At 48.1% G+C, this 18634-nt stretch overlaps 1 protein-coding gene across 2 annotated transcripts in view; it reads right to left on the reverse strand.

Moving 5' to 3' along the window:
* Positions 1 to 1828: 1828 nt before the first annotated feature.
* ATP11C (ATPase phospholipid transporting 11C (ATP11C blood group)) overlaps positions 1829 to 18634 on the reverse strand; it is a 57197-nt gene continuing 40391 nt past the window's right edge. For both annotated transcript variants that reach the window (XM_088173412.1, XM_014884981.2), the window contains 9 exons: positions 17988 to 18090; positions 16671 to 16816; positions 16241 to 16300; positions 15110 to 15237; positions 12719 to 12854; positions 10993 to 11058; positions 10159 to 10262; positions 9184 to 9337; positions 1829 to 4992 (listed from right to left, as the gene is read on the reverse strand). In XM_088173412.1, coding sequence (XP_088029538.1) covers positions 4876 to 4992; positions 9184 to 9337; positions 10159 to 10262; positions 10993 to 11058; positions 12719 to 12854; positions 15110 to 15237; positions 16241 to 16300; positions 16671 to 16816; positions 17988 to 18090 — 1014 coding nt within the window. In that variant the 3' untranslated portion in view covers positions 1829 to 4875. The remainder of the gene's footprint in view (positions 4993 to 9183; positions 9338 to 10158; positions 10263 to 10992; positions 11059 to 12718; positions 12855 to 15109; positions 15238 to 16240; positions 16301 to 16670; positions 16817 to 17987; positions 18091 to 18634) is intronic.

Here is an 18634-nt window from a genome sequence, read left to right on the forward strand (position 1 = left end):
GGGGCTGAAAAAACCCACTCAAATAAAATTCAAAACCTCTTGAATTTGAAAAAAGAAACCCCGACTTTTTTTTTTCCCCCTTTCCCAGATTAAGGCTAGAAGGTTGGGTTAAGACTGGAGCCATTATTTGGATTTGAGAAATCACCCTTCAAAAATACCTGTTCAGTCAAGTGCTGAGAACTGGAAAAGCAGAGCTGGCTAAACACAGGTTAGAGTCAAAGTGGTGTCCAAGGGAGTTGCTCACCTCTGGAGCAGGCACAGTGAAGCAAACTGCTTGTGCAGAGGAGTAATGAACCCCGGGTTGGTTGCCATGAATAGGGATTTTAGGATTTCTTGTGCAGAGAGCAGCACTGCCCTCATTCCAGGGGTGCTGCCCAGTGTGGGTCTTTCCAAGGTGGAGCAGACCCTGCACAGCCTGGCAGAGATCCTGGCCCCACTGAGGCCAGCCACACCTGCACGGATTTCATCAGGAGGATTTTATGGCTCTGCTCGAATGGGAAAAATCCCAAAGGGCTCCACTCTGTTCTCCCACTCCTTCCCCCCGTCTGCCCTATTGTTGTTACAGCTCCTGGTTTTGGACAGGAGCTCTCACAGGTGCACACACACACCCTTTCTCCAGGCCACTGTGCATTTTCCAGCTTAGCAGGTTATCCCCAGACGTGTGAGGATTTAAAAGCACAGCCCAATCCCAGCAGTGAGAACGCTGTGGCTGCGAGTCCTGCAGCAGCTGCAGAGGGACAGGGACACCCTGACCTGCAAAAATCTGCTGTCCTTGTTAAAAATCACCTTACACCCTGACACTGCTTCTCCTTGCTAACAAGAAGGGCTGTTTGAAATGCTAATTTCGGTGCTTTCTGAACTAGCGGGTGAGCCGTGGTCAGCTCCCATCGCTCACATTTACATTCCATCCTCCAGCCTGGGCAGCCAGCTCAGAGGAAAAGCCAGCCCAGCTCTGGAGATGATTTTCACCATCACTCGCCGGTGCTGTTGGGATTCTCAATGCGTGGATCAGGTTCCCAATAGCACGAGCAGCTTTGGAAAGGTTAGTTTGTTTTAAATAGCTCAGCCATCTGTCCTGCGGTGCCTGACGGGAGCTGCAGGGATCCGAGCAGCCAAAACAGAATTTTTCAAACTGTCAGTTTCTCCTTACAAACATTGCAGTTTGAAACAGACTCGTGTCCTTTACAACAAAGTTAATTCTCTGTGTTTTTCTTGTGCATTACACAAACACTGCCAGTGGGCTTTAGCAGTTTCCTCGTGTTGTTGGAATTTTATCAATGCAAATATTGGGCCTGAACCTCACCAGCACCAGGCACTGTGCAAACCTCATTTGTGTACTCTGAGACTTTGAACTAAAAAATATTTATTTATGACAGGCAGCCACAACACATAACCAAGAACCAAAACAGAGCAGTAAGGAAAACACTTCATAAATGGAAATCAGGCACGTGGATTTGCATTTTTCTCAGCCACTTCCTAAATGTCAGCTGAAGCCCTGGGTTCACCTATTCTAGAAAGTTAAATCGATTTATTCACTTAATTCACAGGATCCACTTTCTTAATTAAACATTCATTTTGAGGGAAATGAGTTGAGAGCACACAGGCCAGCTATGATACCAGCAATTGCTGATACACTGCTGGAAAAATAAAAATGTATGAGAAGCAAGCAGTTATTTCCTTAGGCAAATGCTGCTCCACATCAGACAAACAAGCATGGCCTTGCAGGCAATAAAACCCCAGTGAAAATGCTGATTGTTCCTCTAGTACTGCCCTGGAAAAGCCCACACAATCCCAGGAGTATCCAGAGAGATGAGACAGACAACAAATGTATATTAATCAGAACAACATACCAAAGTTTATTGATTACTTCAAACAAAAGTTTCTGTAATGAAAAAAGAGCAAGTTGCATTCATAAAAGGTAACATTCACATTCAATTTCCTTGATATAAAGCAACATAAATGTATAAAATTGCATTTAAGTGAAAAAAATGTAAGGTTGCAGTCCTTTTTCTTTGCAAGAAGCTGAAAATGTATCTGCTCATTGCCTGTATATAATTTACATTTTCTATATACTACATGGTTTTTTAAAAAAATTCATAGCTGGGAAATTGGATAAATGGTGCAGTATTAGGAAAGTTTTTCAACTGAGTGTATACAAATTCAATTTGAAGCTTTTATGCAATTCCAAGTCATTTATAATATTCTCCTAACGATTAGGATTAGTTTTTGAAAAGTCTCTATGACTACACCAAGCTCCACTGTTACCACATAAGAGTTTTAGAGGGAATCTTAATTACTTTCCTTATCTTTCAGTGTCACTAGTCAGTGATAAAACTTCAAATGACGATGAGAAAACCCCAGCCTTTTTTCCTTCAAGTTTCTCCACCGAAAAGCCTGTACTGACCTTTTACTGCACCTATGGGTGAGGCAGGGCACCAGGAGTGTGGTGACACCAGGGGACACGAGCAGCCCCCATGGCACTGCTGTCCCCACCACTGCCACCCCAGCCCTGCCCCTGCCACCACTTCTGTCCCTCTCTGAGCCCGGGAGGGGTCTCCTGCTTCCCCTCATTCCACAGGTCACCCCCAGCAGCAGGAATTTTGTCGTTGCCATCGCTGAGTGATGAGGATCAGCTCCTCTGCAGCTCCAGGGCAGCCTGGCTGTCCTGGCACTCAGCACTATACTACCTGAAGACCCAAGCCCAAGAAAAACTGCATTTTTCCCAAAAAGAGCTGCTATTCAAGACATTCCACGTGAATTGCACCCCACCTCAGCACACACACCTTGGGTTTGAACACGCAGCTGCTGCAGTGGCTTGTTCCAGCTGGAGACAGGACACTTGCAAACACCAAGAGAAAGATTTGGTTTCTTGAGACAGGCAGCAGGAATTATCCTGTTCCCATGACTATTTGAAGAGTTCAAGTTTCACTGCTCCTGCTGGTATCACCAGTGGAATTCCAGGGGAACAGGCTGACCCTTGGAGCAGAGCAGGACACAGAACAGAGAAGCAAGGTGTCAGGCTTGGGACCATTGGGGCTTGGAATGGTTTTGAATCACAGGAATCAGGCATTTTAGTGCCCATTTTTGAAAGGTTATGTAAACACAAGTCAGCAACCGTGTATTTAAGGAGAATGGTTAGATTTGGCATATAGAGCTTATCTTCATTTATTCGTTGTGTACTTGATCTGTAGGCACCACGTTTCAGCAAGAAAACTTGAGAACGGGACAAGGTCTGCAAGTCGAATTCCAGGTCTGTGAAATGAGCTAGGAAAACGGGAAAAAAAAAAGGAAAAAAGAAAGAAGAAAAGGAGAGCTTTGCCCACGGGACACATGCTGGCAGTGCAGCTCCTGCCCTGCATGCAGCAAGAGCTGAGCTGTGCTCACTGACACAGACTGCACTTGTGGTGAGGCCAGTGCAGAGTGTATAATACAGTGTACAATCCATCCATCCATCCATCCATCCGTGCTGGGCAGGGCAGGGCAGCACAGGGATGTGCACTCCCCTCTCCCACTCAGGGAAGGCCCATCCAAATTCCTCCTGCTGCACAGGGAATGTGCCAGCAGCTGATCCACACCACGAACCACAGGGCTGGCAGCCAGAGAGCAAGACTTGATCCTTCCAAAAAGTAACAGCCTGCAGTCCACAAAATTCAGTGAGGGGAATGTTCTGTCTAGTCCCAAATTGTTCTGTGGTATGTACATGACACAGAGCCTGAGTGAGCAGGAGCCAAACCCAGCACAGAGCTTGCAGCTTCTGAACGAGCCTTGAAGCTTCTCACAGGAGTTCCTTGGGGGACATCAGCACGAGGGAGGGACTGTCACACCACCCAGCAGTGGCACAGAGGCTGGCTGTCACTGCTTATGACTCAACACAACAAAAAAAGCTGCTCTTACCACATATAAAGTATCAGAGGAAAAAAAAAAATAAAATATTGAGAGCCAGGCATCTCACCTTTGCTGTGCAGAACCTAAAGAGAAAAGTTCCTACGACCATGGTACAGGTAGGTTTAAAAAGAACATGCCAATTCAAAAAACAAATAAAATGTAAAATGAAATCAGGTTCATTAAACTGTCTTCTTTTTTTCTTAGTGCAAATAACTCAAGATGCAGTTTTGTGCACCTGCAGGTTCCCAGGCACAGCCCACGTCCCTGGGATGAGCCAAGGACTGTCCCTCAGGCACAGTGCAGTAATGCCAGCACAGCCCCAGGAGCTGAGTCTGCCACAGCACAACCTCTGCGACTCCTTTCTCCCCCACAACAGCTCCTTCCATCACAAACAGCCACAAAAGCACCTTTTCTTCACCCTCCAGCAGGAATCAACCCATCACAGGCTGGCTGTGGGAGGATGCTGTGGCACTTGGCAGCACTGCAGGTCTTCCCGTGGACACGCTGCTGTGGAAGGAGCACAGGCTGCTTCCCCTTGGAGGAGGGAGCAGCCAAGAGCCCTCCCGAATTTTCAGCTGATCCTGCCGTGGGCATCCGAGCAGCCTCTTCCCAGCACCTTCAGGGGCTGCAGGGGAACGTGACTGGGTTGGGCTCTGTGCTACTTCTTTGGTGAGGCAGAGCCAAGCTGCGGGCAGCGGGCACAGGAAAGGCCCTGTGAAAGGGGCTGGCACTGCACTCCTGCACTTCCATCCGTGCTGTCCTGGCTGAACTCCTAAAGATGCTCTCTCAGCCTCCAGTGATGCAGGACTTGGCAGAATTGGTTTTTCTGGGAGGGCAGGGAAGCCACAAGACCAAAGACTAAGGAGGGGCCAGAGCCCTGGCTGCTCTGTCAGCACTGCTCACAGTCCTTGGTACCAGCACAGGGCACTGCCAGGGTAAAACCATGGGTTTCCTACAGCATGACAATCTGCAGGGTTTGTGTGGAGCACTTTAAGGTATCCTGAGAGGATATCTTTCTGCCAAATTAGTAACAGCATCTTCAGCCTTCACATAACCATTCTCTATACGTTTGTATGACACTAACACAGGCAGATCAAAGGGGCCAGCCTGCAAAAATCAGAAGGAAAACAAACATGTATTGCAACTGTTACATCCCCAAACTCTCAAACCTTTTCCTGAGTTATTGAAAAAAATTATATAGGAGAAGAAGAATGATTAGCCCACGATAAAAGTGCCAAATATCATTCACAACCAAGTCATCAGATGATAAATCAACTTTCACAATTTGCAAAACGCTGTGTGAATTCTGAAAGTGGCACCTGCCCCACTGTGGCTCTTGCTCTGTGCTGGTCCCACACCAGTGTGCACCAGTATGTGCTGGGGGAGAGCACCACCTTATGTCCGTGGGGAAGGACTGGCTGCACTGCAGGCCTGGCTGCTGGCCCTGCCATGCCCACAAACCTCATTTCTTTAGCAGCACAAAACTGAGAGAGGTTTGTAGAAAATCTGCAGATTTATGTTTGCAGCAGGCACCACACACAACATCTCCCCTAAAAGCAGAATTGTGAATTCAATCAGGCACTTTTACTTTTTTTATTCTGCTATTGGCTAACTACAAAGTTTAAAATCGAGTCAATTCACATGAGGATGCTCTGGGTGTGTGCACGGACACCCAGACATGCCTCTGTCCCATGTGCTGACACACAGATAAGTACATGGGTTTAGTGTCCATCTATGCAGATGAATTAAAACATACTTATTTCTATCTGACAGAACAGCATGCACCCTAGAGAAAGGGATTTTGGTACAATTCAGATGCAATACTGGAATCATTTTAACAACTGAGATTTCCATCCTTCACTGCAAATGTATCAGCTTTTATAACCAGTGTTAGCACAATTCAGAGTGCACTCTCAAATTAAATTTTCTGCCAATATTAGACTGAAGTCACAGTTAGATTGAAAGATTCGTTTAGATATTGTTGAATATTTGAACAGATCTGTAGAGATACAGATTCTGAAGAAGCTGGAGAGTACAACATCCCCAGATTAAAATGCATCCCAAACATTGCATCTCCATTCCACAAGGACAGGTGCCCCACACCGATAGCCAAGAGGATTACAAGAACCATGGTTTAATTGATTTGGAGGGTTACATTTGGTTAATCAATGCCTTTAAACCATCCCAACTCCTCCAGACAGGGTACCTGTTACAACACATTAGACTCATCTGAGAATGTTCTTAACAGAAGTGGTCTGACAGAAGGTCTGGCCGACAATGAATCAGGGACCTTCCTGCTGCTCTGAAACAGCGAGGCAAAGACACTTATAGCACACAGAGCCGAGCCTGCCTGGGCCAAAAACACTGCAGCACACACAGAGCCCAGCCTGCCTGGGCCAAAAAACACTGCAGCACACACAGAGCCCAGCCTGCCTGGGCCAAAAACACTGCAGCACACACAGAGCCCAGCCTGCCTGGGTCAATAAACACTGCAGCACACACAGCCCAGCCTGCCTGGGCCAAAAACACTGCAGCACACACAGAGCCCAGCCTGCCTGGGCCAAAAACACTGCAGCACACACAGCCCAGCCTGCCTGGGCCAAAAACACTGCAGCACACACAGAGCCTGCAGCAGCACCCAGGGCAGCACAGCCAGGGCTGGGCACTGCAGGGGCCATGGCACTATTCACAAACTCTCCAGGATGGCTGCAGAGTGATGCTCCAGGAGCTTCTGAGGAGGAGGAAGACATCCCTGATCCCCACTGGTACTTCTAGAACAGCAGGTGATGGTGGAGATGTGCAGTGGATCCAAACACCAGGGATGTGCAGTCAAGGTGCTTTGCTCTGGGTCACCCCACCAGTGCCATGGGCAGCCAAGTCCAAAACTGTCCCTTGGAGTGAGGGCTGTGGTTCAATCACTAAGAACAACAACTGGGATGGACTGGGCAAGGTGGGCACTGGGGAAGCTGCTCGTAGGTCAGACAAGCCTGAGCCATTTGACAAGTCCTCCAGAGGACAATCAACATCAGTTCCACCTTGTCCCACTCCTATCTGGTCCACTAACACAAAACTACAGCAAGGAAGGAGAGTGTCACCAGCTTTGTCTGTGTCCCCCTCACCTGGACATCCTGAGCACGACCAGCTCACCCACCTGAGGAACAGCAAGACACCCAAGGGGAAGAGACAGACCAAATATTTCAGCAGAAGATTTAAATTAAGGCAAAAGGTGGGGAAAAGCAAGGTTCTGCTGCGTGAGCAGATCTAAACGTGGGTTTTCAGGAGTCAGGCATTAGAAGGAAGAGAAAAAGCAGTTGAGCAAGCAACACATTGCGACTCAGAAAGGAAATCACCTTATTCACTCCAAGAAAAGCTGTGATTGCTGGAAGTTTGAGAAAGCATGAAGATAGTGGATGTTCCTGAGGAAGGAAGGCGCTTCGTTACCTAGTTCACAACAGCACAAAAGACAGAAAATTGCAGTACAAGAAAGAGAAAGGCAGAAACCAAGGAAAACACAAATGCGCCTTGCAGTTAAAAAAACAAAGAAAACCAAAACAAAAACAACATTTCCACACAGCAAATTTAATAAAGGCTGAGCAGAGCTGATGAGCTGTTACAGGAAACTGGGGGTGAAACCCTGTCCCATTGGGATCAGCCTGGCCTCAAATCCATCCCCCCTTTCCATAAGGGACAAGCTGTGACTCAGGCCTCTCTGCAGTGCCCCTAATTTTGTTCTTCACTTACTGCTTCTCTTGGGACACTGATCTTTATTTTATTTCAATATTGAGGTCAGGATTCTCAATAAGGGTTTTGATTTGAAATCATCTAGCTGGTCTCAGATTCCTTTACAAATCAGGCAGTTGGCTTTGGTGTCTGATGGCTGGCACAGATATCAGAGCTGCTATCTCCTTCAGGCACTTATAACAAAGCTCTTACTCAAAATGTACATTTAAATATGGCTCAGCCTGTGTTTGGTCTGGGATGCACATCTGAAGAGACTTTTCTAGTTGACACTCACTTTGCTTTGCTAAGTGATTTCACAAGAGCCTTTTTTAAATTAATATAAAGCACTCTTGAAAGTAAGTACTGCAAGAGGGGATGGATCTTTGGTCAGCAGCTGAAGGCAAAAGTGGGTGACACCTCCCAGGTGAGCTGAGCTGCGGCTCAGAAATCCCCAGGTCACCCTTCCAGGGCACTGTCCCCAAACTGTCCCATGTCTGCAGCTGAGAGCAACTCCCTCCACCCTATTCAACAGGGGTGTCCAGCTAGAAACTATGAAACCACACTCAAGTGGAAAAAGTTACAGGGATCCTCACAAAACACAACCACAGCTCTCCTACCATCCCTACTGATTTCAACTTTAATGATGTCCCATCCCTGGAAGTGCTCAAGGCCAGCTAGGATGGGGCCCTGAGCAACCTGACCCCATGGCAGGGCTGGAACTGGGTGAGCTTTAAGGAGCCTTCCAAGCCCAGCCATTCTGTGATTCCATCAACAACCAGGGGACCTGACTGCCTGTGACCCCACCCCACATCCCTGCAGCTCTGCACGGGACATGCAAGCCCCAGGGCTAGAGACCAGGGCTGGCTGGCAACTCCCACGTGCTGGCCCAGGGCAGGACTTGATGCTGCAGGGGAAGAGAGGAGGGGAGCAGGGGCTGCCCCTGGGGATGCTCAGCCCCTCGGGGCAAGCAGAGACAAGGGGCAGGGGCTCAGCACAGCCTGGCAGTCAGTGCTGGCTTCACCACTCACAGGAGCAATGGAGAAAACTTTAAAAGAGGTTTCCACTCCCAAAGGGAGCCCTCCTCCCCAGCAGTGAAGGAAAAGCTCTTAAAAAACCAGACAATTTCCTGGGAAAGTGAACATCATGGGCTGAGCCTTTGGTTATTTATGGAGGATGAGCAAATGTGACCAGACCTGCCCCTGGTGCCACTGCACCAGCACCTGAGGACACACCTGGGGGAGCATCCTGCTTGCTCCTGACAGACAAACAAGCAGCTCTTCAGGACAACATCAGGTGTGCTCGGTGAGCAGCTCAGCTGGACAAGGCTTGTGCACTCCTCTAGGAGACACCACACCCCCACCCAGGGAAGGCACAGGTGGGCTCTCTCCCGGCTACAGATCTAGGCAGCATTTTTAGAATAACTTCTTGACGTTTTGGGCATGTGAAAGAGCAAGGCAAGACTCTGGAAAGCCTTCCTTGAGATGTGAGTGGTATGTGGTATTGTTAGAGGCCCATCTAGTGCCTGAGGGTAAGAAAGGTCTTCCTAAAAACAGTGTGAGACATCATCTTGTTCCTTACCTGATGGTTTTTCTCTTTTATATTTTTTAAAACTATTAGAAGAATTTCTGGGAAAAGGCTGATAAAGATCAGGAGAATTATTGCCAGCCATGTGGAAACAGAAGTCAGCATGTGAGCAAATACAAAATACATTCTTTGCTGCTTCAAGAAAGGCCTGAAAAAAGAAAGGATACAAATAAATTCTGGTTAACATGGGTTTTCCAAGAAGATCAGAATCAAAGGAGACTTCAGGTACAGCCATTAGCAGCTATGCCTCCCTTTCAGACAGAGATGGATGCAGCACACAAACACCCTGTCCATCCTTCTCCCCACCCATCTCCTGCCTCCAGCTGCACTATTTCTGGAAGATTGTCATGATCCATTTTGCATCTTCCACGTCTGTTTCTTTTCAGGGTGGGAAGGAGTTTGAATTTAGCCACCATCATTGAAAAATAAAATATTCACCTCATCAAAAACAAGGTCATTTTATTTCAACACCACAACCTGGCTCTCTCCTGTTGATTTTTCCCTCTGTCCCAGAGAGCCAGATCCTCTTGCTCTGTATCTGTTCCTTCCTTTTGTTTCACTGGGGTTCTTTCCACCACAAATTCTTTCTGTCCCTCTCATCCAAGTGCACAAACAGACCCTGGAAGTTTTACTCCAGAACCTCCCAATAAAGACAAGAGCCCCAGCACCAGGAATGACCCTGTGGGCAGAGAAGCAAACACCCCCTGCCAAAGCTGAGCACCTGGGTGATGCCCTGGCTGTTTTCTCTTTCGGGCTCTCCAATCTGGAGGGCTGAGACCTCCTCAAACACGTCCCATCACACACCAGCCCTCGTCCAGCACTGGCTCTGGGATGGAGGCATCCCCTCCTGCACACACCTTGCCACTGCAAATCCCAGGAGCCCCCAAGGAGGGGATGCTGCCCTGCCAGAGCCAGCACTGGGCACTCACTCCCCAAGAAAGCACAGAGGAAAAAAGAAAAGATACTTGCCAAATGACTCCTCCCCAAAAGAATGAGAAAAACACATAGAAAGCAAGGGAGCCCCAAATCACAAAGTGGTTCATCCACGTCCAGAATCGGGTATCTAATGCTAGCTGTGGGAATAAAAAGAGACAAAACAGGCTTTAATGTATGGGATTGCACTGAAATGAAATTTCTGACTGGTTTCACATTAAGGCTGAAGGTTCTCCAAACAGCTGTGCATATGGGCACCAGGAAAAACATTTTCAATGTCCACAGTCTGGCACAACGTTAGCAGGGAAACAGAGACATTCTAATTGTAACTGACATTTTTTAATGGAATAAATTTGATGCAACCCTTGATGTTACAGGAAAGAAACATCTAAAGGTTACAGGGGCTGTAATTGCCTCTTGTCACCACCTGCTGTCCTGAACCAAACACAAAAGACCTTTTGTAAGGTCTTATGCAAACAGTTTGTTCTGGAAAGCTCCATGAAACAAAATAGATTTGCTATTGTTATTTGACACGTGTGCTTTTGTGATCACTCTGGCACTCAGCCTTGTCTGAAACAAGGTAGACAAACCCAAATTCTCTACTGCTCCTCTCCTCTTGCTGGAACTGAACATCAAGAGGTGAAAGCATGGGGAAAAGTCAACCATTACCAACTAGAGTCCTTAAAAGAGGGGGAAAAAATAGAAAAAAATAAATTAAACAATACAAACACTTAATGACTACAGAAAGGAAAGCAAGCAGCTTCTGCCTCTGTGGAAGAAGAGATTGAAGTGTGGTGGAAAATGAGCACATGAATCCATGATTCTACAGTGCACCCGGGAGCCCTGGAAAGGCTGCAGGGAGATTCTCACCTTGAGAGTGACAGTGAACACCAGCACGGTGAAAACAATCGTCCCAAAGGTCCAGTTCCCAAACACCTGCAAAACACAGAGCACTGCCACAGGCGTCCCTGCCCTCCTCTGGGAGACACAGGGACACTGTGGGGACAGGGGGCAAGCAGGGGACACTGCTGGGGGACACAGACACTGCCGGGGGACACAGACACTGCCAGGCTCCAGCACACACACACCTCACACCCACCATGCCACCCTGAGCCATGCAGTGCCACACAGACAGGTGAGAGCTGGGACAGTGACAGGGACACTCTCCTACTAACAGCAAGTCATTGCACCACCTGCATTTCAGCCTTTCTTGGCAATTTACTCAGTTTCTGCTTTCTCACCACACTCATCATCATCTCTCTGCAGTCCCCTCTGCAGAATGCACCAGTGGGTTCTGTTCTGGTTGGGTTTTGGGTACTAGTGACTACACACACAAAGAAAAGCAGATACTGTCTGTAAATCCAAATGATGGCAATGAATGGGAGAGATGCTTACCAAAGGCTGTCAAGATCTGAGTGCATACATTAAAACAGAAAGTGAAATGTAAAAGTTTTCAAAAAATGCAAAAAAATTAAAGTCAACAGGAGTGAAAAACGAGTCAATCAAACATACATGGATAATTATGAACAATTGCTGGTAGCAGTTCTTACAGGCATAGGTGTTTACAGAGCAGGACATAACCACACGTTTTATTGTAGTGCCACATAGACTTGACCTCTGAAGGCATTCACAGAACATATCAGTGCTCCATGTTTCACTCAAATACAACCAGGATGGCTGCAGACACAGCAGAGCACTGATCTGACACTCAGGGGCTTGGCTACAAATAGCTGGGGCCATAAATGCTGGCATTGATGCAATGTATGAATATGCATATATAAATTTCATCAGCTTTTCTCTAAGTGTTAGCCACTAAAAAAGGTGCAGGTGATGGTGTAAAGAAGTTTCCCATCAGTCAAGATCTAATAACTGCACATTCCCTTGGGGAAAGGGTCCTGAAACAGCTCAGGCCACCACACATGGCAGCTGCCCTGCACTAAGGCTTTGCTCTGTACTCAGTGAACCAGCAAAATAAGAGAAAATAAGAAAAAAAGGAAAAATAAAAAGTACCTCCATCTTTTTTCCTGCTCTTTCTGTGCAAGTTAACCCCTGCAGCTCCCACAGCAGAGGCACAGCAAGCAGGGACAGCATCCTGCAGCCTCCAGCAGCTGGGGACTTCTGCTGGCTCCAAAAAGGAGCAGAAGGCCAGCACTGGCCTCCCCCCGGGCAAGGGAGATGGAGCTGAATGCAGAGGCCAGAGCAGGCACAGCACACCAGCAGCCCTGCACCCTGTCTGCCCTAACCAGCACCATCTGCCAAGGTGGGCTAACTGAGCCAGCCAGGCACATGCCCAGGGTGAGGCTGGCACTGCTCCTGCCTGGGATCACACAGCAGAGGGGACCAGCACCGTGCTGAGCTCACTGGCTGGGAACAGACCACTGATTTTACCTAGTGAGTGTAACCAGCTCTGCCCTGTTTCCATGGCGATCTGGAAAAGGTTTTATTTCAAGCATTTGCTGCAGAATCACACCATAAGCAAGGCTACAGTGCTGGACAGGACTGGAGACACACTGCACAGATTAAGCAGGCAGATATTCCCTGCCAGGAGCAGCAGAGGCAGGGCACAGAACAAACCCATCCTCCCTGCAGCCGTTACCTTTCCGTTATCTTCCAACGACGAGTTTTGAAACAGAAAATAAACCCCAAAGAAAAACACAAGTCCTTCAAAGGCTCCCAGAAAGGTCCAGTACAGGAAGGGCCTCCACTGCAGCATTGCATTATCTGACACCTTCCTGCCAAGAGACGAGCAACAACAACATCAGCACCACGCTCAGGCTGCACTGCAAGGCTCCTCACAGACACGGACTGGGGGCAGGAGGCAGGGGGGAAACCACAAAAACACCTGCCAGGACATAAAACTTCTCATATGCAGCTGCTGATCATGAGAGATCACAAGAGGTTCAACATATGAATTGTTTTGCCCCTCTCCTCTAGGTAACTTGGACCAAAAAAAACACAGAATGAACAGAGGCAATGCTGTCCTGAACCCCTCCTGCAGCCCCTGGTATCTGACATTATCTGCTAATTTTAAAAGCAGGGTAAAGCTGAAGATCCACGGTGTGCTTCCCTCTTTTTGTTGAATGCACAAAGTCCTTTCCTGAGAAAAGCTCTGCAAGTCCTGTTCCCTCAAGTGGTGTTTTTCTGCACAGGCTGAAAATAACCCCCTGAACGGTATGGTGGGTGTTTTTATCACAGGGGTTGTAGCAGGAGGCTCTTGGCTGAATACAGGATGAGATCTGGCATGGAGGCAGCAGCAAATGGATGGGCTGTGGGCAAAGCTCTGCAGGGACCACACACAGGGCCTGGGGAGTGAGGGTGGCTATCAGGACAGCGGGGAGTTAAAAATAGGTCCCCATATAATTCTTTTCAGATCACTGTCTTTAAAGTCCCCACCTTTTTTGCATTATTCTCCTTAACTCCTAAAGCAACACATCCATTTTTAGCAAGATGCTCTTTGCAAACATGTGTGGTGCTGGGCTCCTGTAACTGCAGTTTCTGAAAGGAGACCCCATTGAAACCCACACACAAGGATGCTGTGACCACACTCTAACATATCCCAGTTTGGGTCTGAGAAAAGAGCAAGGATAAAGCAGACTGGAAGTGTGGGGTATTGCAAGGAGAGAAAACACAAGCAGCTTCCTCCCTGCCAGCTCTGTTTTGCATTCCCATTTGTGTCCTGCAGTGCTGGTGGTAAACAGGCTTTTCCAGAGTCAGGATCTGCACTGCAGCAGCTCAGCACTTCCTCCAGCAGCTCTGCAGCCAGCAGCACATGCACAGTCATGAATATTCCAGCTCAGGCTGCTTCCCCTCAGACAGACCCCAGAGAGTAGAGAGCCCACCAGGGGAAGGCACAGGGGCCTGCTGTTGCTGCTCTCTGTTGCACAATATTCAATTACCAAGCTATTTAGAAACACAGACGGTGGCGTTTTGCATAGAGTGCAGAACAGAGCTCTAATCAATCATGGCTCTGAGTGTTTACTTCAGAACCACCCAAGCCCCTTCCCAGCCTTACAGCTCTCGTTGCATTCACTGCTTTTTCTATACCTAAGGCAACTTTCACACAGTATTTTGGGCACCTGGTAATTCCCTTTGCTGTCTCTGCACAGAGATCACTCTTGGCTCGAGCAGCCCCGTGTCACACCACAGCAACAGGGCTGGCACAAACAGCCCTGACCTGGCTTTTTCCACAGGGCTGAGCTGATGCCAGGCTGGGGAATTAGCAACAGGGAGGCACAGAGAGGGGTTTCCTCCAAAAAAAAAAAAAAATCTTCCTTAGTCTCTGCTGAAGGGCTGCCCCAAGCACGTGTGAGGGAGGAAGATGGAAAGCATCTCTGCTTCTGTGCAAGACTGGAGCCTCTCCCTGCTGCAAGCAAGGAGAGAAAACGACAAGCCAACAGAGAGAGACAGTCTGAGCTGTCCTTTCCCTGGGCAACGTGGCAGGAAACAGTGTGGATCAATGAGCAGAGCTCCCTGGGCTCTGATAAGGGGACCTGGCCTGTGGAGGGGAAGCCTGGGGGACCAGATCTATTCAGACAAGCTGAGAAACCACCTGCCTGAGCTGGGCTTCAGAAACATTCATCTTCCTGGAAATGAATGGATCTTCTTTTCCTCCTGAAAGCTGCATCTCCTCTCCCTGCATTACAGGCTGCATCACGTGCTTGGCTCAAAGGTAAAGGGAATGAATGAACGGTCTGGCCACACTCACAGCTCCATTCTTCTTATGGATGAATTCCACCCACAGTTTACTCTCTCACAGACACACAGCAGTGCAATTTGCTAGAGCAGATACTGTCAGAGAGCATAAACAAGCAGCAATAGGCAGTCAACATGAGGCTGCTCAGCTTGAACGCAGGGACAGCTGAGCCAGGGGGGACAGAAATGGCTTTTTCTGCATTTCATGGTGATCCCATCCCTGACACAGCACAGGGACACCTGAACCAAGAAAACTCCAAGCTGTGCAGAGGCTGAGCCAGCCCAGGATACTCACATGTAGAGCTGAGGGTCTGAGGTGAGAGTGTCAATGCTGATGTGCTGCTCCAGGAGGCTGTAGGCCAGGATAGGCAGTGATGTGAAGCAGATGTTGTACATGGTCAGGTAAGCAGCATCATACAGTGGCTTGGAAGGGGAAGAAAGGGTTAAATGAGAGACAGAAAAAGAAGACTTCCTTTTCTCTCCACAAAGAAACCAAACCACAGATTTCCAGCCCTTGTCTCCTCCATCCCTTTGTCCCTCACTGCATGGGAGCTGTGCCCTGGGCACTGCAAGGGGAACAAGGCACCCCAGGCTGTGCCCAGGGACCTGCTCCCACTGACAGCAGCTTCTGTAACTGGCTGGTCTCATCTCCAGCTTATCCCCCAGGAAAACAGGACTACCCAGCCCTGATCACAGCTTTCCTCTTGCTGCTCTTGTGCTGCCGTTTCTATTAATACATTTCATGCCTCCTGTGGCTCTCTGAAGACTAGACTGTTTGAGAGGAACTATAGCTTCTTTTTTTTAAAAAAAAAAGGAAAAAGGCAAGTGTTGCTGCCAAAACAAGCAGAGAATTCTCTCTCACCATTTACTCTGTTACTTTTGAGACCAAATAGACACAAAAGCCCCTTCAGTTGACACAAAAACCAAGCACATGAACCCCCTCACCACACGGATCTGCCCCTCTGATGCTTACTAGGACTAAACAAAGCTCTGGTAACACCCATTGTGTCTTTTTTTAAATCTGCTATAAAAGAATGAACCGTTCTTCCTTCTGAGTGTATTTCTAATGCAGTGAGAGGCAGAAGAGGAGGCAAAATCAGGAAACCTTTCAAAACTTGTTCTCATAAGAGAAGCAGAAGTAGCAAAATCAGGCACTGACAAAACAGCTAAATCCTTCTCTCATTACTTCAGGAAGGTGTCCACAGCTGGTGGGTGGCAAAGGAAAGAAAGCAGATTGCTTTCTTTTCAGTTATGGTCTCAAAATATTATGTTCCAGATATGGTGCTGAGCAACAAGGTCAGCTCCTACTGTCCTCTAGAGCAAGGTGGTGAAGGGACAGGATGCCAAAAGCCAAGTCTCTGCTAAGAATCCTCATTATGCCACTTGCTTTTTATCCTGCATTTATAGACAAATTACTGGAAGTTACCTGCTGTGAGAATCCACAAAAGAACTGGTATAAAAACTGTGGTAAAATGAAGCAAAGGTTCTGGGAAAACAAAAGACAAATGGTCAGCAGGGAAGCACCTGACTTCTCAACCTAAATCCAAGCAGCTTTCCCTGTTATCAGACATTAGTGTCTGACATTACAACATCAGACAAGGCAGGGCACTTGTTCAATCAAGCACAAAAGCAATGCAGTGAGCAGTCAGTATCTGCAGGAGACACCAGAAGAATGCTCACATTCCCCTGGAAGCTCTGCTTTCCATGGACAGGCACGTGGCAGACACAGCCTGTCCTAGGGAAGGAAAACAGAACTACAGAATACCCCACATATTTTTTTTTCCTGTTTATTATTTTATTCTATTGCCAAAGAAGTGCAGAGGATAAACAAAGACCAGCTGCACGCTGCCCCTTACCTTATAGAAGAAATACTGTACAAGGTGTGCTATTCTCACATAATATAAATGCCCATGTGCTAGTAGCAGTTTTCTTAAATGTTTAAACTTTGGCACAGCATAGTCGCTGTTTCTGGAGGCCTGGCGTCCTTCTTTGCCTTTTATCCCTGCAGACAGAAGCACGGCAAGGGTTAATCCCAGAGGGGCTGGCATCTGGACACTGCCCACTGGCTTTGCTCACATCACTCAGTGGCTCAAGGCACGACAAAGGCTGAGTTTCCCTCCTGAGTGTCCCAGGAGACCAAAGATGAATACTTTAAGTGTGGTTTTGGCTCCACAACACTCAGACCTGTCTCTGGAGTTTTTAAGCTATTTTTAGGCTGCTCTGTGATTTCCTGTGTAAGTGTGGTGAAGGGTGTCTAGGCAAACGTGCTGGGAGATAAGGAATTGGATCCCCATGGGCTGGCCTGCATCTCACACAGCTCAGTTATTGCCCTGCAGCTGCCCAGCCTCCTGAGCCATCCCCACAGAGCTGGCTTTTCACAAAAGCCACATCCAGATGAACTGCACTGGATTCCCTTCGTTAGAGGGCACCACTGCATTTCCAACAGCCCCAAATGAAGAACTGGTATTGCAGCAGTGTCCCACATTTCAGACACCAACGTGCAGCCAGGAGGAGCCTCCAGCCTGCTGTCAAGTCCCTGGGCACCAGCCCCAGCACACACCCGGGGCTCCCTGTGCTCAGCTGCTGCCACCAGCCAACACTGCAGTCCCTGCACTGCCACAACTGCCACCAATCATTCCCCAGCAATCACTGGTCATCTGTATCTGCTTGTGCCCCTCCTTCTCCTGAGCCCCCAGCAATCCTGGCCACCACTACTCTGCTCACAGAGTTTCTGAATTACCTGCAGTGTCTCCCTGACAGAACAGTACTAGCACAGGTGAGCAGTACATGGTGATCTCATCTCTCTCTCCTTTACAGTGAGGGTGGTAAAACACTGGCACAGGGTGCCCAGAGAGGCTGGGGATGCCCCATTCCCGGGAACATTCAAGGTCAGGCTCTGAGGGATTTGATGGAGTTGAAGATCTCCCTGCTCATTACAGGTACTGGATCCTTTAAAGGCCCCTTCCAACCCAAACTATTCCACGATTCTATAATCTCAAGGATTAATCTGGAATTAAACTGTGCCTCCAGAGAATGCAAGAGCAGACCTCCCACACTTTTCAGTGGGATTGGTTTAGCCAGGTGAAGTCAGAAATACCAACTGCACTCAGCAGTGAGCCCCAGGCAGAGCAGCCAGGTCAGGGCTGTGAGCTGGGTGTTCCAGGGACTCTTACCTATTCCAACATGTGCTTCCAAAATCATACTGACATCATTTGCACCATCCCCTATGGACAGAGTTATGGGGCTTCCTTTTGTGTTCTTCACCATTCGCACAATCTAAAAGATTTTAGAAAAGGACAGCAGCAGAACCCAAAATTCAGTCAAAAAGCCTGCAGAGACCTTCCCACTGCTCCCCCCAGGACAAGCAATCAGGCTTTTCCAGCAGCAACACAACACCTGGAGAGCTCAGGTTGATAAAAGCCCTTGTTACTCTTTGCAATCACAACAAGAGCAAAAGCCCAATCCAGCTGTGCAGGGCTGAAGGACAGAATTTAAAAACAAACCCCAGCAGCAACATCCTGCTCTTCCCTTCTGCCAGACCCTGCTCCCCCAAAGGTGGGATCTCTGACAGATCCCAGGGTGCAGAAACATCACTGATCAGGCTGGGACATCATCTGCTGGAGTGAGGAAGTCACTGACTCCACTTGACAAATTTGGAAAGGGGAAAAAAAAAAAAAAAGCAAACTGGGAGGTTTTGTTTATGTCTAACTGGCCTGGGTTTATGGGTTCCTGCCAGCATATTAAACAAAGGGTTTGCATTCAGCTTTGGAGGAATGGTGTGCTTTCATCATGCTGTGAAGCTTACACATAGCCTGGAGAA

Source organism: Sturnus vulgaris, chromosome 14 (assembly GCF_052056855.1).
Source record: "Sturnus vulgaris isolate bStuVul1 chromosome 14, bStuVul1.hap1, whole genome shotgun sequence".
In the NCBI taxonomy this organism is placed as follows: Eukaryota; Metazoa; Chordata; class Aves; order Passeriformes; family Sturnidae; genus Sturnus; species Sturnus vulgaris.